At 44.6% G+C, this 25,110-nt stretch overlaps 2 protein-coding genes across 6 annotated transcripts in view; both read right to left on the reverse strand.

Annotated features, from left to right (window-relative positions):
- nej (CREB binding protein nejire) overlaps nucleotides 1-4,366 on the reverse strand; it is a 53,794-nt gene extending 49,428 nt beyond the window's left edge. For both annotated transcript variants that reach the window (XM_089566726.1, XM_089566727.1), the window contains exons 1-2: nucleotides 3,842-4,366; nucleotides 1,049-1,410 (exon numbers count right to left, since the gene is read on the reverse strand). In XM_089566726.1, coding sequence (XP_089422852.1) covers nucleotides 1,049-1,410; nucleotides 3,842-3,920 — 441 coding nt within the window. In that variant the 5' untranslated portion in view covers nucleotides 3,921-4,366. The remainder of the gene's footprint in view (nucleotides 1-1,048; nucleotides 1,411-3,841) is intronic.
- A 1,580-nt stretch (nucleotides 4,367-5,946) lies between these two features.
- Nucleotides 5,947-25,110, reverse strand: part of Ac13E (Adenylyl cyclase 13E) — a 103,192-nt gene continuing 84,028 nt past the window's right edge. For 3 of the 4 annotated variants that reach the window (XM_089566736.1, XM_089566735.1, XM_089566737.1), the window contains exons 4-7: nucleotides 24,928-25,085; nucleotides 23,590-23,715; nucleotides 20,978-21,058; nucleotides 5,947-11,059 (exon numbers count right to left, since the gene is read on the reverse strand). In XM_089566736.1, coding sequence (XP_089422862.1) covers nucleotides 9,170-11,059; nucleotides 20,978-21,058; nucleotides 23,590-23,715; nucleotides 24,928-25,085 — 2,255 coding nt within the window. In that variant the 3' untranslated portion in view covers nucleotides 5,947-9,169. The remainder of the gene's footprint in view (nucleotides 11,060-20,977; nucleotides 21,059-23,589; nucleotides 23,716-24,927; nucleotides 25,086-25,110) is intronic. The other variant, XM_089566738.1, reaches the window with a different exon arrangement.

Consider the following 25,110-nt stretch of genomic DNA (forward strand, 5'->3'; position numbering starts at 1 on the left):
CAGCCCTGGCGTTCTGTGGACACCCTAGCAGCATTGCAAGATGCTGTTGCCTTCCACTTTTAGAGGCTAAGCTTAACTTAACCACACATCAGTAACACAAGCAGCAACACCCCCCTTAAGGCTTTCGCCTCACCGCACTTTAGGTCAACAGAGTGCCCCCCTCAATTTTTTTTTCTTCTGTAAGCAACATATTTTGTTTTTTCTTTGTACCACTGAAAAAAATATATCTATTAGCTACACTATGATGTGCTGCAATTAAGAAAAATTTTTAGACTAATGGCTGGAAAAAAAAAAAATTTACACGCGCCACCCTGAAATAGCCTGTTTTCCTGCAGTAAGAAAAGAAAGGGTAACTCCAGCATTTTTCTTTCACCCCCAAGCATTTTAACAAAGCTTTCATGAGAAATTCTCCAGTCTTCTGATCATCTGTGCCAAATTTTGGAGCCCGGCAGCATTTTAGTTCTGTACAAATTAACTTTGAATTTTCCCACTTCGTGGCGACCTTGCTTTCTGTGACACCACGTGCAACACCACCACGAATATTTGCACTGCGTGTGCTGAAGGAAAGAATTTCAAGCTTGTTTTGGGTCTCTGCTGACAAATAATGATTGTAGGTATCCCCCACAGTCGCCACTTTAGCCAATCAACACACACAAGAGAGGTTTTGCGACCATATTAGTGATGCCGTCCTGCGCTTCAAATGCAGTTTTAGTTCCCTAGTTGTCCCCACAATTTTGGGATCTATTTATCCCAACTAAAACAGACAGGCCTAGGAAATATAATCCGACAGTCAACTCAAAATGCTCGAAAATCCTCCAGAGTTGCCGGACAGTGCTTCTATGTAGCTGCCAGCACAACTCTGCACAGCATTCCTGCTCTTTCTTGCCCCTTATACCCATCGCATTGACTGTTTCATATTCTCCAATAGCTTCTCACCGGCTCTGCCTACAGCTGCCAAGATTGTCAGCCCCTGCCACAGAAGCCTCTTGCGCGCACACCACTGACACAACACACATGCCAGAGTGAAGGATCAAAACGCCGCACGCACCTTCATGCCAGGTGGGGGTGCAACCATTCCGGAGGGGCCTCCGTGGGGAGAGTTTGGTCCGAGCAGGCCTCCGAGGGATGGGGGTGCTTGGCGCGCCGGTCCCATGGGGCCTATCGGCCCATTGAGCAGGGGCCCAGTGAGAAGCTTCGGGCCGCCCAGCTCCTTGGGACTCCCATGGTTGGCCTTGCTTTGCAGCAGCTGTGAGAGTTGCTGGTGCCGCTGGCCCGCTGCCTCTTCCCCGCCCGTGCCATTCTGCTGGGCGCCACCAGGCTGGGGGCCCAAGTCGCCCAGGGGAGGGCCACCCCCCGACCCCATGAGCTCCTCCGGCAGTTCATTCTCCAGATCCCACAAACGGCTGAAATCTGTTGCCACAGCAGCAACGGGGCGGAACCACAATCAGACTGAGGGTGTAAGCACTTGACAGGTAATTTGTTGCAACGTGCCTAAATGGAGAACCTGGACGCAGCAACCATTACCTATTCTGCAGCATCCCAAGGACGCAGCAACATTTTAAAAGGGTCACCTGCACTGAAATATGGTGCCTCAATTCGAAATGCAAACCACTACAACCACGCAGAGAGACAAGTTTCTCGTCACCACGGCTGCAACTGGCAATAAGGATGAGGAATTTTGAGAGTGATTCCTGCCAATGATATTGAAAGATTCTCCCAGTAAAAGCAGCACTCCAATGCTGACAAGCTAAAAAAAAATGCACTTGCAATACCATGAACACTGTGCTACACATATGAAAAGCTATATACTTTTGTCACAATATTACTGTATATGTCGAGCTGACAGTGCACCAAGTGCAGGCTTACAGCACCTGCTCGAAAGAAAAAACCCCAGCATGTGCATCACACAAGAACATGGACCAGAGCATGTCTCAGAAAGAGAGACTGTGCTGACAAACAATCATCTAATTAATGTTGTTGGATGTTCAATAAATGTCTCATACTACAGCAGTTTACACTGTGACCACGAGTTATGAACTCATCAGGTAAAAATAATGCTGGTTGTGTGGACTTCAGCACCTATGCCTGTCTACCTTCCAAACATGGCATCAACGCTGAGATCATGTACAGGAAGGAGAACGTGCTCATTAGAACTGTTTGAACTCCCACACTGGCTTTTTCTTCTTTTCCGCTGTGACATTGATCCAAATAAATCTCGACTATTATACTTTAGATAAACATCTGAGAACAGCAAAGAATAATATGGATGGATCAACATCAAAACTTCGTGTGATGTGCTATCGCTCTCAAATGCAACAGGTAGCTCAACAGTTGCACCAACAGATACAAACTCATCACACATCGTAGTTCGGCTCTGTGTGTATGCCAAACGAGATTCATAAGCTGGCATACCGAAGTTCATGAAATAGCATGCCACATACTGCAGCTGTCCACTGAAATCGCACTGCTGTAACCTGAGAGGTGCAGCATTCACGCTGTTGACGCGAGTCGGAACATTTTGACACAAAGGCGGCAAGCCAGACAATATTGCCAGCATGGAGCAGCACACTTGGTAGCATGAGGCACACACACCTGAAAGCCGAACAATCAGTTTCATGCGGCTTAGCAATCGGCGCTTACTATTACAACCTGAACCCGGCGAGCATCAGTCCAGCTACACAACCTGCGCTCTACGCTCAGCAGACCAAACATACCGCGAACGAAGCGGCCGGCAACCTGAATCTGTGTCAGTCGGAGATGTCGGGCTTTTCGCGGCACATTCCGGCAGGAGATTCCCACGGCCACTCCCCCCTGTATGTTTATCACTAAATGTTCCGTTTTTCGACACACGGGTCAGCTTTAAATTGGGACTGGCAGCGGTGAGGCTAGGGATAGGCCAGCGAGAGCGCATTCCCGCGATCGGGTCTCTCGTGGCACGCCGCGATCCCGCCCAAAGAGGTCGAGCTCGCGGCGGCATCAGGAAGAAAACGGTACTAATCTTGACGCGCGTCGCGGTCGCCAGAAAGGCGGCCGGTGTCTAGTATGCGCAAAATGCCGTGAATTCGGTGTTTTTCGCAGCCGATGGGCATACGCACGAGCAGCACGACAAGAAAAAAAAACGTCCCAGGCGCGAACAAGTGTGCGGGGCCGCGGAAGCGACGCGAGCAACATTCCCCGCTGTGCGGACAGGGCGCGGATACGCTGATCAACAAATTGTCGCCGCACTTCAGCGCACCCCTAGTCGTCGTATGAGCGCGGGCATGATCAACGAAGCCCAACCTCGCGAATCGGTATCTAAAAGGAGCGAAATTTGCTGGCAAACTACACGATTCAAGCACTTTCTAAACGCAATTAGGGTTAGCGGGCGGTCGTCTCGCACAGGCATCGGTAAACGTGTTACGCTTTCCATTCTTACACTAAGCAGACACCAGTAGCTGCAGACAACGTCCAGGCTTGACATACAGTTTAACAGCTAAAAATCGCTCACAGCATTTCAGACAAACTAGCGCCCGTCAAAAAACGAACACGATCCTTCTGAACACACGGGGAAGTAGTACGCTGTGGAGAGCATCGCTCGCGGGCGACGCTTTCATCCACATGCCAAACGGACGGCATCGCAGCGGTCATAACACACATGGGCAGTGACAATCTCGGCGTAGCACCGGCCCGCCGCCGACAAGCGCTAGCAGGATCAGTAGGTGAGGGACCTGAGCCAAAACATGGGTCTGCTGAGCGACAAGCGAGCATCAATACAGAGCACCGCGGCGCAAGACACTGTTTCAGCGAAAGAAAGGAGCACGGGGACAGTTAAGGCGTGAAAGAAAACCAATGCAACGCTTACCTGCATTCTCCGACGACAGGCCAGTTTCTGCCAACTTCTGCCGCTTATTCGGCGGCCCATCCACAAGATGGTCAGCCATATTGATAAGCCTAAACCACTGATGCCCTATGCGCTCAAGAATGGGGAAGATTATCAAGAATTTAAACCCTCGACATACCAATACACTTTTAGAAGATCTGATGGTCCAACACACGCACAAATATATGGTTGCACAGTCCGATTTTCTTCTTCATGGTCAAGGCACAGGGACAGTCTCTTCATGATCGCGTTCTACGGCATCGCACTACCCCATCAAAACTTCAACGCTCCGCGACTGGCCAGGCAAGTACTGCCGAGCATCGAGCCGTCCGGAGCCGCAATCACAGGGCGAAGGCTTCTCAATCGCTTACCGGAGCTACTCCATGAAGAACGATAGCGATTAGCCGCCTCAAAACGACAGCCGAGACGAAAAAAGAAGCCAAAATTCGGCAGGGGAGATGCTGAAAATTTAGGCCCCCTATTCATCCAATATGGCGGCTGTTGATGAAAAGTTTTTCTACGCTTGTCAGAGAAAACAACGAAGATTGCCGAGCAAACATTGCTAAGGAAATAAAAACCTATGATTGGTCGGAGTTTTTCACGTGACATGCAACCTCTAACGCCATTGGCTCGTTTTTGCCTGCTCGAAGTGTAGGCATTCCGAACACGCTCCGGAGTTTGCCGACTGGTACCGAAGATTTTCCGAAAACACGTTTCTAGCGGTGTATTATGGGAAGCAAATGGCTGCCCTCCCAGAGTGCAATGCGCGCGGCAGGTCGGGTCGGCTGTTCGCATTTGATTCGCTTGGCTTGCCGTTATTTCGTGCGTCTCCGCAATTTGGAGTATGTATATGCGTATTAAATGCCTTGGTTTTTGTAATGCATATGTTCGTCCCTCTATTGTGGTCAGATTATCGACAGGGCGTTTGATGCGCATTCTTGCGGCGGTCATTCAATCGATTGCCAGTACTCAAAAGGAGGAGTTGTGCACTTTTCCCGCTCTCTTGTAAAATTCGCAAATTACAACCAGCTGTATTGAGTGAATTCTAAAACGCAAGCTAGCCATTCAGAGCTGTGACTGCAGCAATGCCGCTGTTCCCTCATGAGTGACTGGCCGCTAGTTGCATCAGCTGCAAATTCGCGCGTCAGCTGATTGCCGGGGCAGCCTTGTTTTGATTCGAGTAGCAAGTAGCGGTGCGCGAAAAGCGTTGTTTGGATATTTGGGAAATCTGTTTCATTGGCAAAAAAAGATTTAAAAAATTCAGCCTTTGGTACTATTGCACTGCAAGCTTTTCTAGCTTTTTACATCTCATTTCTGCAACATGAGCTGCCAAACTGCAGTGCTGCGGGAATGTCTCGTAGTCTAATACAGTTCTCGTTTTAGAATGCGCTGACTGGGAATGACCTTTACCTTCAAATTTCCTGCTACTTCAATTAGCAGTGTGTACGACTGATGCTATGCATGCAAAACGGACACTGCAGGTGTCTTAGCCCTGAAAGCGTAGCACGTCTACATCCCGCGTGCAGTGCCCCGCACGGTGCAGCTAATACTTACAGTAGTCTCCGGTAGCAGTGAGAGAAATTTGTCAGTTGAGGGCACAAGCAAAGCGATTAACTACAACACTTTACAGCAGCGGTAACGCCAATTAACCTTTTCAAGTACGCAAGTTCACGATTTGTTTTACCGTTGCAAATTTATCTGCCTGCCCCTGCGAAGCGTCTAGTTTGTTTCCATATTTTCATACCACGTTACACAGAATCCTGCATTGCTGAAGAACAGCTGTCCACCATCCCTGTGGCCAAGTAGAAGGCACACTGAGGTCCTTAGATGGACAAGTATACCATAAAATAACTAGACGGTCCACATTTATACTTTTTGTGTATTGAATTTTGACGTCTTTTTGAAGTATCCTTGTAGTCACAAAATGATTTTCTGTTTCTTTATTCTCAGTTACCTGATACTGAAGTCCTGATCCTGCTTGCTGATGGGACAATCCGTGTCAATAATATCCTCTCCAATATTTTATTTCTCACCTTGGTGGGAATTCCCAGTATTGTCCTACTAGCAAAAGAAAAAGCACACAGCCATTTACAAACGAATAAATAATTTATTTGGGCATCCCCTAAATATACACGAAAACAAATCGCTGTACATACAACACAAGCAGAATGATAACACCTTTATGTTCTTCAATCACCAATATATACACCTAGGAGGCGGCCACATTCTTTTAGAGCAATTATGCAGTGACCACTTGAATGCCTAAACTCTTAAATGAAAAACATCGCAATAAAATCAACATTCACTATTTATCTCAACAAGGAAAAACCACTGAAAGAAGCCTTTGATCTTGGTAAAAACAGATGAGTAAAATACAGACCCAACATACTAGCACTCAAATCTCGTCCGGAAGCAATGGCCTGCCCTCCCCACCACCTTCTTCGAACTCCTTAAAAACACTTCAGGTGAGGCGCAAAGATCACATTTAACAAATACATGTGTAGATGATCCCAACATTGAAGGTAATGATATGCAAAAGTAGTATTAAGTGGTTGGCGGTCACCATTTGGACACATACAGTAAAGCGTGTGGTTCACAAGAGAAATTATGGCCAGTTACATTCACAAGAACGGTCCAGAATTCACATGACTAGAAAAAGTGCCAGGTTTCTGTTTTTTTTTTTCCTCCTCTCATTCAGCTCGGACAGAAGCATGGACACAAGAAACAAACGGCCAGTCCCACAGAAACACCACTCACAACTGCTGCAGTAATACTGTGCTTTGGTGTATGCAAAGTGACATTTGAAGTGCTTGTTCCACATCGTCTCGTGCAGGCAACGTAAATCCTTGGCACCTTAGAATAACTGGGCTTTCTCCGCATGTGACAGCCATGTGGGTTTAGGGCGGATCACAGGGGGTGTCTCGTGGATGCCCATTTCTCTCAGAGAGACGGAAGCGCATTTCACCGGGTACCTTACTGTGGACAGCATCTAGCACAGACTGTACAAAATTTAACCAGGCAACATGCACGTCGTCAAAAGAGGCCTTCCGCAAAGGAACCATTATAAAAAAGCGCATGCAGTGCTATAAACATTTGTGACTATGAGTTTTTGTGAACATGTAACAAGGCAGAGCAGAGGAGACACTTGGTACCAGGGTTGCTTCCTGATTGCCAAAGGGACGCCCATTTGTCCTACAAACAGGCATGTTTCAGCCTTCAGGCATAACTGTGCATCCGGACTGTTGGAATGCAACCCTAAAACACGTAGGCAGGACACGCATGTAAAAATGGTGCGAAAAGATCCCTTCGCGGGCCTGAAAGGTATATGGCAAATGTTCCCTTACCAGGCACTACAAAAGTTGCCTGGCACAATTGCGTGGCGCATTTGTAGATGACATTTTTGTCAGTAGCAGGTTTGTCCAGCATTAAGCGAAAGTCAAGAACACATGACTAGATGCTTTGCTTGGGATGACAGCTGCCGTTCCCAAGGATGAGGTGCAAACACTTTGGATTCGACTGCGTGTTCACTACCCTAGGCACAACATCAACTTTTTTTTGTTTCTTTTAGAAAAGTACAAAGCCTAGACATCTAGTACCAGTAAAAAGTTGTGTAAATTCAGCACAGGTGATGTAGCTTGTCCTTTTGTATCAGCTGCGGTACGGCAGGTTTCTGCAGCTGCAGTAAAAAACAGTTATCCCCGTAACATGAAAGTCGGCGCCTCAGCAACACATGGTCAACATGCTCCAGCTTCACCTGCAATCAAACAGTTCTCCCCACTTAAGCTCTTTTGATATGGCTTGGAACAAAGCAAGCATTGTTCTCTACAGTCCTAAAAACAATTGCCTCAGGAAGCTCGTCAGAATATGCACCTAAACAAGTTGTAACTTTTACAGATATCAAGACAGAGCCACTGTGGATAATAGAATGCCCTATAATACCAACAAGGTGACTGATCAGGGCAGAAAAAAAATGTGTTACCCCTGTTTTCTCACACAGCCAGGTGCTGTTTCCCACAAAATGCCAAATTAATTTCTCTACTCAACCACAGTATTTGAAAAAGTGTCTTCGAGCTTTCGAGCAAACATATTTCTATTATACCCAGCTATGCAAGACTCTGTTGGAAGAGGTATAGAAGGGCAATGTGACATAACCGTCCAGGGGCATGCTCTGCTGCAGTAAAAGAACTGCAGCACACTTTGCACAAGCACTGACAGTTGCAACAACCAGCCTCCAGACAATGCGCCTTTAAGTACTGAAACCAGTAGTACATTAAACACACATCACATGGTCCCCTGCACTCACTCCGCTCAAAGCACACTCCATGGCACTAGTATGCAGTGTTTTACTCACCAACGCAATACAAAAGAAATAGGTGTTGGTGATAACAAAATACAGATGGCAGAATGGAACATCAGTCACAAAATAGCCACTCAAAAAGCATCTGCGACAATGCACAGCAACTACAACAGCCAACAACAAACAGGAACAAGTGGGCTCTAATAAAATAAAAAAATAAAAATAAGATGGTCTGACAATAACTCGTGAACCATGCAGCATGACCAGCAAATGCAGGTGACGCAGTATTAAAAACAAGAGTATAAACTCAAAACATTATCAACAACAAGCGAAATGCAATAGAACATCACAATCACCTAAGCATACGTCCCAGTGAACTTCTTACGTAGGTAGCTGCCAACATACAACATGGTATAAAATTTTTACAGAAACATGTAGTAAAGAAAAACTTCCATACATATGCTCTTCTGCTATGAAGCGTTTCTACATTTCCTGTCATATGGTTTGTTCATATTTCCTTTTTAGTAAGAAATTAGTATGCAGGTTTAGAATGCATCAGCAGAGAATGCAGTTCTATGAACACATCTTTTTCTTGGGTTTAACAGTTGACCTTCTAAAGCATGAACTAGAAATGAAGTGTAACTTACTTAGTCTCATTAAATAACAAGCGCTGTCCTATGTGAGATTCAGCACGCACTCCTTTCTTAACACCCGTTAGCTGAAGTTCACAGTAGAACAAACACATTGATCACCATTCACACATACATGTACTATTACAAGAAAAAAAAAAAGCAATTGAAAGTTCATCGGTATTCCTAACACGGAGACAAGCACACACATACATGGCACTGCCATTTCACAAAATCTGGTGTTTTGATCAAGTTCTTGTCTTTCACCACCGGTGTGGATCATTGACCGCAGTATGGCAGCTTGCATATTGTAATTGTGTCAATTACAGGCATCCATCATTCTTGACAAGACACCTGGGCCAAGGCCATTAGACAGGTGCAGCATCACACAGGCAATTCCTCTTCACTTTTTGGTTTCTTTTCCTCCTCATCGCCCTTTGCTTGCTCATCTGTAGGAGCCGGTTTATCTTTATCGTCTGATGTGGTTGTAGTAAGGCTCGGCCGCTGCGTCGATGGAAGAATCCTGTATAAAACTTTGTCCTTTTTCCTCACAAGAAGATACACATTCATGTTATTCTTTCCCTTGATGTATATAGACCCTCGTGACTCAAACACGTACAGTTCCTGCAGCACCTGAAGGCAGTGCTCGGGTATCTGGATACGCCCAGGAACACCGTGGGAATCCATGCGGCTGGCAGTGTTGACGGCATCTCCCCAGATGTCGTAGTAGAGCTTGGTTGTGCCAATGACACCCGCGGTGACATCTCCAAAGCAGTACCCAATGCGAATGACGAAGTTGAACTCTAGCAGATTTTGGTTGAAGTTCTCAATCACCTGCTGCATGGCAATTGCAAAGTCCATTAATTCAAAGAGGTGAGTGAATGGATGTGGATTCTCACGACGCAACTTAGGGTTCAGTCCAGATGCTGCCATGAACGTGCTTCCAATGGTCTTGATCTTAGTGACATTGCGGAAGAGAGGCTTTGAAAGCAGCTCATCAAAGTCTCCTACAAGCTCATTGAGAACACGTAGATACTCTTTTCCACCTTCATACGACTCATCATACATTTCATGAAAGTTGACAATACTTGCAAAGATGATACCAGCGTCTCGGTGGTTCTCAGAGTACTTGGATGTGTTCTTGAGTTGCTCGGCGACATGGCGGGGAATGATGTTATGCAAGAGCCAGTCGGCTTGATTCTTCATTGATTGGATGCGCTGTTCGTCACGAGCTGCCATGGCACTGCCGTGAAAACTTAGGCGGTAGCTGATTTCAAACTCTCGGTTCAGCAGCCACACAAGAATCGTGTTAAGCACGACGTGAAGCACTATCTCGTAGATGGCCGACTGATTGCAGCTGTACGAATCCCGATGAAAGCTGACGCCTGGCAACTCTACACCGAGGTCAGAGATGACTTCAAGATGCGTCACATTGCGAGCAGGAGCTCGCAGCGGGCACGGACAGGCTGGCAAACCAATGAGGAGGGCCAGGACCACGCCAGCACATGTGGCCAGCAAGGAACGCAGCCAGAAGTTGAGCTGGGTGAAGTTGCAGAAGTGCAGCAGGGAGACAAACACGACGTAGCAGAAGGCATTCGTGCGCTCAGGCGTGGAGAGGACGCCGGCACAGGTGAAGTTTGAGAAGATGGCACCAATGGGGAAGCTCACCAAGACGAGCCCAACAACGTGCCACGGGTACCACTCGGTGCAGTAGCGATAGATCTGCGCCAGGCAGTCGGCGACCCAGTGGCCCCGGGTGGCCAGGATTTCGCGGATGCACAGCATGAATATGCAAAGGTGTACACTCGTGGCAAACAGGCAGAACAGCAGCCATGACATGGGCGTATCAAACAGCACAAAGCAAGCAAACATGATGATCAAGTAAAAGCCCAGGGCCACAAAGATATCGAAATATGTGGTGAATGAGGCAGACGCCATGGTGGGTGCCAGGTCACGGTGGTGCAGTCGGTGCCGGTAGTTTTTCTCCATCTGTGGGTCGTTGAAAAACAGGGTCACAGGGTTAACTGGCGGCCGAATGAAATAGTCCATGGTGCACGAGTCCTGCTGGATGCAGCGGATCATCTGCAGGTCCGACTGCTTGCGGAGGTGGCGCAGCCGTGACAGGCTTTCGTTGAGCATCAGCGCAGGGTCCACGAATATGCTGTAGCCACGCAGGCTAGAGCCACTGGACCGTCCCGTGTCTGCCACGGAGGTGTAGCTTGAGCAGTAACCACTGGCCCGCTGCGCATACAGCGGCGTTGGAGTGTCCAGGAGCTGCAAACACAATGGACCAGAGGAAACTGAATTATTGTCCAGCAAAATATTTTTCAAACATGAAGGATACAAAGGCATGTGCATGCGCATGTTCTTCCATACTTTATTCTTTATATAAGCAAACAATTGCTTCGCTGTGTTTGAAATAGCTTGTTTTATTCTGACACAACACCCCCTTTTTGTCAACACAAATTTAAAATCTTGTGCCCTTTCTGCAACTGGACTAAAAAAATTTACACTGCTTCCAAAGCACAGGCCATCGAATGTCTAGCCTTGCAAAACGGAAGCTCACTGCATTTACTGGCATAAGCACATGTGTTTAAAAGTGTCAGACACTGGTGCAAATCTATTATTAGTTGTGACTATACCACCGGCAAAAAATGTCACTGAGAAAGTATTGTAGACAGGTGCTTGTATAACTTGCACAGATGCATTGTGGTGTGTCGGCACACTTGTGGAACCAATAATACTACATTAATGCTTGAGCGTCAGAGCATAAGTGCGAGTACAACTCCAATTAATCACAACTCTCAGCAGCCGTGTCCCGTTGTTCTCATTTCAATTATTGTCACTGTTACTAATACCCAGTATGAGCCCAGTACCCAGCACTGGCAGGCTCCCACTGATGCAATAATAATCTGCTAACTGCTAGTTAACCTAAACTGCTTTTAGCATACAAGATGACAACAGAGAACACATAGACACGAGATGGACACCAGCTACTAACCAATAATTATTGTCAAGCCACATTTTCATGTTGCCCAAACATTTCCGGACCCAAATCATACCTTGAAATTACAGGCAATGCACAAGCCACATTTATATGATATCATATCAAGGAATAAGCACACTGCATCACTCAAGGTCATTTTCTTGAGGACTTGAACCTAAAGAAAAAGATAACCTCTGCCCATTAAACTTGCAGCCTCCCCTGCAATGTTGTCACCCAATCCTATAAAGTCATCACCATCGTGAAGACAAACGAAGTGACTCAACTCATTAAGGTCTTTAGGAAAACAAAAGCACGACATTTAAACCACCAAAGCAACTTTCCACACTAAAACCTCAAACCAGCAAAACTAATGAATTGTAAAAGTTATAAAATCCACACAATTGCTAAAACCATTATTAACAGGGTCAGAATTGCTGGCCCTAAAAAAATAATTAGAACCTCAGTAATTTTAACACACTTGTCCCCCAATTGGCTCATAACAAAAGCTTTCATCTCACCTTCAATCTCCTCACCAGCTCTTCGTCTAAATTTCATGTAATGTTTGGATGTCCTAAAAATGCATGGCATGACAATAAACTTTCTAGGATGGCTGACAATCCGTCGTGTATTTGAGTGCCCTCTGTGCCTTCCTTTTGTGTTAAAAACAATTCTGCTTTCATAGCACAGTATCACCTTTGCTTTCAACTCTGTGTCTTAGTAGCACTGGTCAATGCAAGTGAGCAACGAAGAATTGCTCAACAATGCATGAATGGCAAAGCTCTAATCCGGCACCATAATGAATTGTGATGCCAATGAGCACCATCATTTGGCGAGGGTGTGTAACTGTGTACAACAGCGAATTAAGAATAATAGTAGACTTAGTTACAATCGAGCACACATTAATCACTTATCATAATGTAAAAGCCAGTGCACAATCCAAATCACAGTAGAAAATAGTGTTGATGAAATCTGCTTTCCACTGTAGCAGTAGCAGCTAAAAGAATTGCTAGTAAACGCAATCACATCAGCATGTTCTGCAAATGCTGAGAAGGGGCATGCAGCTGCACTTTTTACACACTGTAAAGAACAAAAGTTTGTGGACCATGCAAGCATTGACCAAACCATGTCACTTTGTCACCAAATGGCTCTGCCATAGAGTTTCTTACTATTACCTAGAGGGAAAGCTGGCGGCGCTGCACTTCGGCCACCATGGACGCCCAAAGCATCATGGGGCGGTGAGCTACTTGTTGCGGCGCAGTCGTAATTTTTCGGGAACATGAAGTGGCACTACTAAGACGTTTCATTCCGAAAACGCTGTTTGTGTGTGCGCAGACGACTTTCGCGCGAACGCAGTGGGCAAAACCCATAGTAGTGAAAACGCGACGACACACGACGCCAATAAAAGGTTTCACTTTTCCGAAATGCCATTAAAAAACCTCTTATAGTATTTAAGCAACAACATCTTTTTTGAAAACATATTTACTTTTAAAAACGCGCCTGTTAATTACGAAATATTAGTTTTTATTGTGTTCAATACTCGGCCAATAGGAGAGCGAGTCGTCTCTTATTTTGGGCAAACTTTGCACTTAAATGCTTTTCTGCTCGTTTGTTGCAATCATTAGACAAGATATTGAATGTTAGGACGTTTGTAGTTATCAAACAGCTTAATCTTTCTATTATTTTTTGGCCAAAAGTTGCAGTTCCGCAACAAGTAGCTCACCGCCCCATGATTTGAGCGCCCATGGTGGCTGAAGTGGTCTCGAGGGGTCGCCATGCAAACTCCCATAGACGGGCTGCCAGCTTTCCCTCTAGGTAATAGTAAGAAACTCTATGGGCTCTGCGATCTCTTATTGTGGACATGCTGGATGCATGACCTTCACACTCGGAGAGGTACTTGCATCAGGGCAATAGCCTTCCATTCCCGCGACACGATGCGAGAAGTAATACAGCAGTGCCACAACGCAGCATACCCAGTGTGCTGTAGCAAGCACTTGTGAGAGCTCAGAATGGACACATGGCCTCGAATGCTGGACTGCCGAGTGATGCACTAGAGTGGTTTGTTCAATGCTTACATGACCTGGGAATTTGTGCCACCGAAAATAGGCAGCAGAACAAAGTATAAAAATTGGCACAAGTGCAGAAGGTACGGCCATGGACTAAAGTTTGCAGGATGAGAATTTGCAGAAAAAAAATTATTTCTGCATTGCCTCGGTATCCATACAGCTAGTGTTCAATACAGTGGATGGAGCAGGCAGGCCTCTTCTTGCATCTGTGCTTTCCATTGCCTTACTTTGCCTGACCACGAAGAAGAAAAATATTTTTTATCGAGAATCTGCACCCCGGAAACTTTTGTCCATGAGTGTACATATGCAAAGGAAGGACAAGTCCATATCAGCCGCAATTTTATATTTTCAATTGGTGCAGTGATACCAAAACAAGCAGAACCAGGTTCCAATAATAATATCATCACAATGAACAATTAATTCCTTCAGTAACTTTTTTGAAAACCTCAATGCGGTTTCATGAACTTGCCCTTGGCCCCTGGCTGCGTACCGAGTATTACCAGTGCACGGGGTAAGTGCAGAGGTGCATGTTTAACACTGGGAAAACAAAAATACTATGCCTGCATTCTTAAAGGTGCACTGAAGAGGAATCTGAACTCATCTTTTTGCCGCGGGAACTCAATCTGCACGTTACGAGCATTCTTAGAAACTTCGATTTATTGCCCTGTGTGGCTGATTTTCCTAATTAAATCGAATTAACGTCCGGCTCCCGCCCTTTTTTTTTTTAATTCTCCCTCGTACGGTGGGCGGAGTCGACCAACGCGCGGAGTGCCTTTCAGCCAGTCCTGCGGCGGCTTGCCGCTCTGCCATCGGCCTAGTAATATGTAGTAGTCCGTAGAAGCAAATAGTCCGCGCGTATTTTTATTTCTGTGGGCTTATTTTGCGGCTATATTATCTGCGAATGAAACTATTTATTCACGGAAACCTAAAAAACAAAATAAAGTGAAAGCAAAGCCTCCACGGAGCTGGCTGCAAGGCACTCCACGCGTTGGTCGACTCTGCCCACCGTACGAGGGAGAATTAAAAAAAAAGACGGGAGCCGGACGTTAATTCGATTTAATTAGGAAAATCAGCCACACAGGGCAATAAATCGCAGTTTCTAACAATGCTCAGAACGTGTAGATCGAGTTCCCGCGGCAAAAAGACGAGTTCAGATTCCTCTTCAGTGCACCTTTAACACTAGGATAAATACAGCATTGTGCCATTCCTTGTCCAGTGCACAATGGCAATTTATGCTTTGCAATTTACAGGTAAGTCACGGGAGTATAAATGCAAGCTCTGAAGAAGTGTCATGTGCAGGTTGTAGGATGTATGTCCATGCAGTATGAAGCATGCAAAATGCAAACTGAAAAGTGCGGAGTGCAGAAGAGAATAGAAAACAAATGTGCACATGCAGAATTAGTGCAGCAATTTCAAAGTTATTAAAGGAGTATAGACACCAAACTTTTGCTAGCATGTTTTTTTCTGTCAAATGATGCATTAGACACAAGTATAGACTGATCTGTGGTATTCCCCTACAAATGCTAAATAATTTTTAACTTAATTTCTTCTTCATGCTGTTTCAGTTTTGGTTTCAGGAACCGACCGTTGGCTGGGATTTGCAAGGTGTGTTTAGGTCACATGAGGCATGAAAAACTTCAATATAATCGCTGTTACGTAATTTTAATTCACCACAATGCTTAAGCCAGCCTGCCTCAGGAGCTGGAGTGACAACAAACAATGCATCAACAGATATATTACAGTATTTTTCGTGCTTCATGCAACCCAAAACACACCTTACATGTCACAGCCCAATACTGTTAAAGTGATGAAACCGAAACTGAAAGAACACAAGATAACAAATTCAATTGAAAATTACTTAGCAGTTGTAGGCAAACACCACGTAGTGATCCACGTATTCGTATGTCTTATGCATCATTATGGAGAAGAAAAAAAAACCTGCAACTAAAATTAGGTGTCCATAGCCCTTTAAACAATTACCACTAAAGCCTCACCAGAAAGAAAACAACTGTGCAAGAACATGGAGGCATCAACAATCCTGCATCTCTGAAAAAATAAGTGCTCGATTCTGCACTGTATGTGTGCCACTTGTGCTTACACGAATTAGGCACGAAGAGGGCATGTGATATTAAGGCAAAAAGGAAACCATGTGATGCAGAGCAAAGAAGTGATTGTAATAGCTGTATTGCAGTCTCCTTCTCTCATTTGTGTTGCCACTCCCAGGCCCATCTGAATAATTGTCTCTTCGGCCGGCAGGTGAGCCTGTTTGGCTCCGGTTTTGGCTTTTCGATGTTTTTAGCTATGCTTTCGGCTACAGCACTATGAAGGCATCAACGGTTACACCATTTACAATGGAAAAAGTCTTTCATATCTCTATCACTGTAAAATTCAAGACTCAAAAGGTGCAATAAGAATTCGTCCTGTCTTTGTCTCCCATTTCAGCTAAATTTCCCTTTCATCTGAATGTCTGCAGAAATAGTAAGCTTTCCCTGTTGGGTCATAAAAAGTATTTTCTCTACACCAACATAAAGCTGCTTCAGCACCCTGCACAGTAGATCCACCCATTCATTTGCCAAAGGAGAAAGGCCTGTTGCCCAATTGATTGCACTGGCTTTCATTGGAATTTAACCGCACTGATGAGCTCACCGAGCAACTTACAGTGCAGCAGAACGAAACTCCCTGTCTCCCTCTCGTCCCTGTCTTTTTTTCGCGCTACGCCTCCCTTAAACATGCTTTACCAACTGGCCCAGAACACCACTATGCTCACGAAACTGAGGCATGCAGGCTAAGTGTACCATTACTTGCTTAAAATTCAAGCAGCAGGGTTCCACGGGCCCCGATTGGTTTTCAGGTATTGTGAGTGAATGAGGCAGAGGAGCATGTACAAGCAGGACACAAAAGTGCCAGATTTGATTCATTGCACCCCTTTCCTTAATGTCTTGTGACGCTATACTCAGTTATCTTTCGTTGTCTATGAGGCATCATTACATGACTGCATCTTGAGAGGTTCACAAAAGAGACAATGTGCCACACGTCAGTACTGACCCACCTATTGGTGGATTGTGATGCAAAACTAGGTCAGACAAAGGGACATATAGTAGAGAGGGCAAGAAAAAGAATTGAAAAGAAAATTACCCACAGAGAGCAATGTGGGAAAAAAAAAAAATTCCGTGCTGCACTAGTGAACAAGTGTTCTGGCAACAGTCCGGCTAACGCTCGACAACGTATTGTTTGTGAAAGTGTGTTTACTGTACACGTATGGTATATAACACTCAGTGAGAGCACATTTCACACTGCTGGGCAAGACAACTGCAGAAATGAACCTCTCCTTGTCTCACAACATTCCCATTCTCACAACACTAAACACAACTAAGGCCCATTGCCTAGGTGCACAGTTTACTCTTCATGCCACAGCTAACATGCCTTTCTTCTAGGCGTAATTTACTCCTCCTTACAACGCTATGCACAACCAAGCGAGAAGAGGTGGAGGGCTTCACATGACACTTACTGGACTTTCCTCTCCCCATAGCCTAACCCTCCATGAAATACAAAGTGCGCCCATGCATCATCACATCTTTCTCTGTTTCATAACTCCCTCAAGGTTAGAACACCTTTCCTCTCCCATAGGAAGCCATGCATTCATCAAGGCTTTGGACAATGACTGACCTTTCTGCTCCCATTTGAGTGATCAACAAAAAGGAGCTGTGAAAAAATACCATGCTCACTCTACCAATGGTCACGTGACCGCCAGGATTTTCAGCAGGTGCCCTTAAAGGTGCACTGAAGAAGAATCTGAACTTGTCTTTTTGCCGCGGGAACTCGATCTACACGTTCCGAGCTTTCTTGGAAACTGCGATTTACTGCCCTGTGTGGCCGATTTCCCATATTAAATCGAATTAACGTCCGGCTCCCGCCTTTTTTTTTTTAATTCTGCCTCGTACGGTGGGCGGAGTCGACCAACGCGTGGAGCGCCTTTCACCCAGTAACGTGGCAGCTTGCCGCTCTGCCATCGGCGGAGTAATACGTAGTAGTCCGTAGTAGCAAATAGTCCAAGCGTATTTTTATTTCTTCGGGCTTATTTTGCGGCTATATTATCTGCGAATGAAACTATTTATTCATGGAAACCTAAAAAATAAAATAAAGCGAAAGCAAAGCCTCCACGGGACTGGGTGAAAGGAGCTCCACGCGTTGGTCGACTCCGCCCACCGTACGAGGCAGAATTAAAAAAAAAAAACGCGGGAGCCGGACGTTAATTCGTTTTAAGTGGTGAAATCGGCCACACAGGGCAATAAGTCACTGTTTCTAAGAATGCTAGGAACGTGTGGATCGAGTTCCCGCGGCAAAAAGACATGTTCAGAATCCTCTTCAGTGCACCTTTAATCTTTATAACAAAGTAAGTTAATGCATCTAACAATTGCAGCTAACATTCCCACCAGCACTCATACGTCTATAAAGCAAGGTCATGCAGCTTTCTCACATCACTGTAACTGTATAAAAACCTATTCTAGCCCTTATCTCGAAAACACACTGAAATGGCCATTAACTTGATTGTGCAAGCTTTTTGCCAGAGCCAGATGTTATGCAAATAAGCTAGTGACTACTGACTCAATGTATGTAACTGCATCGTCATCAAGCAAAATAGACCGTATTCATTCTAAAAGCTTGACAACTAAACTCGTTAAATTTTGCTGTTTTGCAAAAGGGTGGAGAACTGGGCGAGTCATGTATACTTCCATAACTTCTATTTACACATGACAGAGCTTTTATGTAACTAATCTCGAATTAAACCCTGATTTACTTTCTATGTCCCATATTCACAATGTTCCATTTATACGTAAGTCATATCAGCAAGGTAAAGTTCACTTTGAGCCGGTGTTGCCTGGTGCTAGTGCCTTTCTAACTATAACTAGGCAGAGGCAAGCATGCGTCTCAGCCAAGTCCCAGCAACATTTAGCGACATTCATTTCAGAAGATGCTCATCTCAAAGTGAGTTTGGCAAGCTCAATTCACTCATCTCAAAAGCACTCCCCTCAGTCCCCACACGTTGCCTCAGTGCTAATGCTCCAAAACTTGAAATAAACACGGATAAAAATGAAGATGCAGGCAGACTTTAAGAAAGTGTTTAGAAAATTCGTGTAAGTACACCAAACACAATAAGTACACAATCCACTTAGTATGCCTATTCGGGTGCTGGCTGTGCGTCATGTTTATCTTAGTAATTTGATTATGTTGACAAAGTTTCAGTAAATGTTTTTATCCATAAAATTTAGATCAACCTTTCTTGTTACATATTTTGCTCACAAACTAGGACACTTTACAGTATGCGAAATGGCAAAGTGACCATCCTTGAAGAAAAGTACACTAACTGAAACTGATACTAAGCTTTCCCATCTAACTAAAGTATAAAGTGTGCTCTTTACATGATCTGTTTAAATCTATATTTATAACCTTCTAATTTACGCATTGATACACTTTCATACGTGCTGTTACTAAAGACACATATGCGGCCACGTGCTAGTGTTGCGGTTCTTCATGGGGGTTTTAGTGATCTTGTGTGCATTTCCTTTAGCTTCAGCTTAGCCCACTCTAGCCTACAGAGCTTACATTAGGGGCATATGAACTACAAACGCAATCATAGGGAAATGCAGATGCCTATAGACCTTTTCAGGACCCCCGGCAAAACCGGTTTTCTGGGCTGTGCCGGGAACGTGGGGAGCTTCACGCCCAACTCTTTCCTGTACTATGAGCACAGCCCAGTGCACAATATGGCGGCGCCCATGGACCTCTTTTTGAAAAGGTCTATAGCTGTGGTCCAATTACAGCTAAATCAACTGCTACCTGTGCTGCTGTGTAGCAATGAGTTATACTAATTTCAGCTTCATCTAATTTAAATCAATAGATCTTTAGTTTAAAGGGGCAGTGACAACAAACTGAAGTTTGCCTGCACCAACAGAGCACCACAACCTAATGACAAAGAGACATTACTTTCACTGAAAATGCAGCTTTTAGAAACTAGGAAAGTTGAAGAAATTAAATAAAGGTACTGCCACCACCGGCCATTTTTGCAAGCAAAGCGCGATGCATAGAGACTTTTTTCGTGTACGGATCCCTGAAGCTAGGCTGCACTGCGGTTCACATCGCGATGACGATCACAGAGTCATTACAGGTCTTCACGTCACAGCTTTCAATTCAGAGGCAGCCAAATTTCTAAACAAAAAATTCTCAGCAATAAATGCGTCTTTTGCCACTAGACAAACATTGCCATGACCACAGAGAGCCATAGATGTGATTTTTAACAACAGCAAAACTTGAATGGAGCTTCATCTGATTAAAGAAACTTTTGCTTGCATATTCCTCGTGCTTCCCCATCTGTGACAGCTACAGTTTGATGTAGGTGCTATGGAAAAATGCTAGACCCAAAGACTTCGGCACACGTTAACCCCATGTGGTCATAATTTATCCCAAGCCCTCCACTACAGAGTATGAGTTAGCCCACAGTGTTGGCAAAAAAGAAAACTCATGTCTGTGTTTAACACCCTAAGTGAGCTCAGTACAGATGGCTAGAGCTGCAAACAGTAGAAAACATTTTCAAACAAATGTACAAAGAAATCTGACTGGAAGCTGACCTTACGCTTTAAAGAAAAAGAGTGTTGCAGTACTTAAGCCAGCATATACCCTGCCAGAAAACCAGTCTTTTGACACAGCTAAAATGCAAAACTGGCTGTGCATTCAAATTTCGAGGCAAGACAAAAACTATCACCCATTTCTGTTAGGATATTACTCTACAGTATCAGCCACTGCAATAGTTCAAGTAACGAATATACACTGAACTTTATTTGGCCTCGCAGTGTAGTCCTAGCAGTTGCAAATACAATACAGATGATGATGAGATGCTATCATCAGCAAAAGTCGCTGTCAAACAGTGCTGAATGCAGCGAGTGTTTTCCAAGAAACTTCATCCAAAATCTAACCACGAGGCACCATGAGTTCAGCAGCGCATATTGCGTGTGGCATCATTAGTCAGGCTCAGCATGCAAATTAGTTTTCCATTTTGTATGAACATCACATGCCCTTGTTTGATGTGCTTTGTGCTCAAAAAAAAAAAATGAAAGAAAAGAAAGTTGACATGACGCAAGGATATACCTTTACGATGTTCACCTGCCACATGCTGACAAACACAGGAACATTGTTATTAAAGCGCAGCGCCTTAGCTTGCGGCCGCATCTGTATGAGCAAAAACAGCAGAAGGTGAAGCAGGCAGACATGCTGCATGCCAACAGAGGATCACGAGCGATGAGTTGACACTCAAGACAACATGATACACATGGCCAAAGGTAACACCAATTCAAGACCTTTTCAAAAGTCCACTGACCGTAATGTACAGGAAGTGCAGCAGAAAGAGTACCTGAATGCTGCACATTTAGTGCTGCTGTCACAATGCGATAGTAGTAATAATAAAAGTAGCAAGGCAGAACTTACTGTAATGTTGCAAAGAATCTGAAACTGCCTTTATTCTGTATTCTCACATTAATACTATAACTGTAATACTATAATAAACAAGTAATGCTCAATGATTAATGACAGCACAACAACATTTGGAAGGGTGACCTTTTGCAACCTAAGTAAATGGTTCCAAAGAAGACATGATGAGATTAAGCTGTCATTAAGTGAAAAATTAGCCGACATCTTGCAGAAAGCCAAGCTCATCAACAGTAAAAGGGTTAGTGCAACATGTTTAGCACAGCCAGCTCTAAATACCTAGGGAAGAAAAACAGCACTTCCTCAGCGGACAGAGGAAAAGTGAAAAACCATGCGATGTTCATATCCCCACATGCATTGTGTGCCACGAAGTCAGTCAACCGTGCTGACTTCAAAGGACAGCCAACGAATAAAATATTCCCCACATGCCATACCTGTTCTCTTATACTCTGACATGGAAAGTACATGCAAAGTTACAGAATTTCAAGATGCAGCAGTCAACCAGAAAGACACAAAAAAGAAGACCACCTGTCAAAGCATAAAGGTCAGGTGGAAAGGTGGAGACACCTCAGACATTCAGCAATTTTAGTAATAACTGTGGAACTATTAAAACTGAAAAAAAAAATATACCATAATGTACACTCTTTTATGGTTATTTATCAAAGCAACAATAACATACTACGACGTACCGTACCGCTCTGTCTTCAAGAAACGTCAAGAGAGCAATAAATAGAAAAATGTGACGCAACCGCCTCTCCTGAGTTCTTTCCTTCTTCCATGGCCAAAGCTATGTATCTCTGTACTCACTTTCTCCGATTAAAGAGTTGCAAAAAGAGTAGAGAGAGAGAGAAGTGCTCACAAGCCAATGGCATGTACACAGCCACTCAACACAGCTTCTCCCTCATTTTCTCAATTAACTTTGCATGCCACCGCGGCGTGGCCACAGTTCCCAAATAGCACTGTGTTGTTCAGTAACATTCACCACACCTGTCCTAGGCTGCCCCGATAAAAAAGGAAGTCCTGCCCATGCCGATCGTCCGTGATTCTAGGCACTGGATATCACCATCGGCATCCATTCTGTTTATCATTTTCCTACCCTTTTTGTTAATTTCAAGCCACTGGCATATAACTTTATCAGCTTCTGTTATGCCACATGAGGCAATTTATCTTGAGTACACCTGCACGAAACAACCAGTTTGACAAGAGGGATATAATCATTTATGCCTAATTTTACAACGACCAAGACCATTCGCTGGTCTCTCGTCGAACAATCGTTCGTCATAAACCACTTGGACACAGGAATGGCATCATCGCTCACTCTTCAGCTTCATCATATCGGCCAACCTTTTTTCATTTATTTAACCATCCTTTTCTATCAACCATCATTACATGCCCCCTTTATGCCCAGAGGCAATGAAAATTTCTTTAAAAAAAAAAGAAAAGACCATTAGCAAAAGTGCACACAGATTATCTCAAAACATAACTTTATATTTAAACAGGGACAGCCAAAAGCCACGGTCATTCTGTCCACAACTGCAAAGAGTGCAGGTCACTATCACCACCAACTAGCAATGCCTTTTGTGGGCACATATTGACCTGACAAAAAGTTTTCCTCCGTCACCCTCATCTGCCTTGATCCCTGCTTGCCTTTCTCTCATCACTGGCACATCAGAATACTTAATGGCAGCATGCCCCAAGGTTGGCTCCATAAACAACTTGTCTTGGTAGTTTGTTATCAAGGCAGTCGAAATGATCCAAATGATCCTTACCAAGGAAGCAGTAAGGCACATGACAAAAAACATTCACAAGCATGAGCTCTATACAACCATGAAAAGAATTAGAGAGATATCTAATAACAGTTCTGAGGAGGGATTATTTTTAATCTGTTCTGGGCTTTTTCATCAGCTCACAAAAAAAAAAAAGAGTATAACTGACTAAAAAGCAATTAATTCAATGTAATGAAAAAGCTCTTCAGCTGCTTGATTGCAACGTATGAGCGAGCTGCTACCGATGCAGCTAAATACAACAGCTCATTTTTTGTAAGCCCAGCCAATTTCAAAAAATGAAAGCAGTATGCATGTTAGGATTGTCTGCAGTCAGCATTTGCAAAGAAATGTTTCATTTATGTAATGAGGGCAAAGGACAGGCCCTTCCTGAAGTTAAAAAAATATACATTTTTGGTCACACGGCACATAAAAAGACAAGGTAATGAAAAAACGCAGTGAGTAATGCGGCACCGCTGCTCTGGCATGCACAACCACAACTGTTTCACTGACTGTGTCCTGAATGCTGCTCTGCCTGCTCCGAATGCCCGAATCTTTGCGGCTGCTGTTCAGGGTCGAGAGGCTGCTGTGACGGTGGACAGGGGGCAGCATCGGAGCGACCTCTTCTTCCTCGATCTCCTGCAACATTGCACAAACACATCAGCAACCATGATGACGATGATGATGTATTTTTCATGGCGCAAGGGCACCTTTGGACAAAGAGCACAATAGCACAATGTGTTTTCGTTTACTGAAGGTGGGATCAAAGATCCATTTCCCAAGCATCTCACGCCATGGAAGCCAAGCACCAGACCAGGGGAAAGCTTGTACCTATTGTAACACCGTTGGACACCCGGCAGATCAGCGACCATTCCATACAGGGCATGCAGCTGTGTCCAGCCCAAGCCCCAGTAAGCACTGCACTTTTTTTCACCTCACCAGCATACCCACCCACCAACACCTTCTGTACCATTACTTGTCATTTCCACATGCCACAAGTCACGCCTGTTAACAGACACATCTATCTTCACAACACCAATAGGCACTGCTGTAGACTTCCTAACAAAATATTTCTGATAACAAGAAGCACAAAGACCGCAGATTTCGATTAGAATCTCAAGTGACTACAATTCTGATTCAGTCTTTTTCGCTTTCGTGTAAGCTGTAAGGATAGATCACAGTTTTTTTTTCGTTTTCGAGCATACCCTTTACCTTTTGAGCACTGTGTACCAGCAGAACTCCCAAGCACGTTAGCTAGTCCTTCCTGAAAGCCTTTCTTGGCGCACATGCTAATGCCAGTTTCTCAAAACACAGCAGAATATCCATGGCAACTCTGCTCCATGATCCAAATCTTGGCGCAGTACATTTTTGCTTAACAGATGTTGAAGCAAGACTGCGTCAGTTGGACTGAGTAACCAACACACTCTCACTGCAACACCTAACAAACAAAAATTCCTGCTAGAAAAAGAAAAAAACCTGTGTGCCATCAATTTTACTCTGGCAGATGTTGTAGCTTGAGAATTGTGGAACATGGCAAAGGCCACAGCACCAAATGCAGCAGACTCCAAGGGCTAAGAATGCAAACAGGTTTCTTGCCTTTGCTTAACAAGTGGTCAAAATCAACCAAGTTTCTTAACAGGCACGCAGTGTATGCATGTCCACTCGAGCCTCAGATAAAAAAGCAGTGTGACTTTGCACGTATATCATACAAAACAGTGCAAACTCCTGGAGCCAGCAGTTAATAAGTAACATGATCATAAACACAACTGCAATACGAGTCCACAGCCCACCTATACAGTAGTTAAAATAATAGAACACCAAAAAAAAAGGTAGCCTCGGAAAGGTCCTCACCCCGGGTTGGTTGGCAGGGCAGCTGACCTTTCGAGTGTCGATGGTCTTGGTTGTTTCTGCAGCAGCAATGGTGTGTGGCCACGAATGCCGTGAAGCCATCTGTTGCGCCTTGTCAAGCGCTGTTGGTTTTCTACCTCTGATGAAGTAAGTCTTGCGGTCTGGGGAATCAGAAGTTGAGAGAGC

This window comes from Amblyomma mixtum, chromosome 1 (genome assembly GCF_055824585.1).
Source record: "Amblyomma mixtum isolate Tamu chromosome 1, ASM5582458v1, whole genome shotgun sequence".
Taxonomy (NCBI): Eukaryota; Metazoa; Arthropoda; class Arachnida; order Ixodida; family Ixodidae; genus Amblyomma; species Amblyomma mixtum.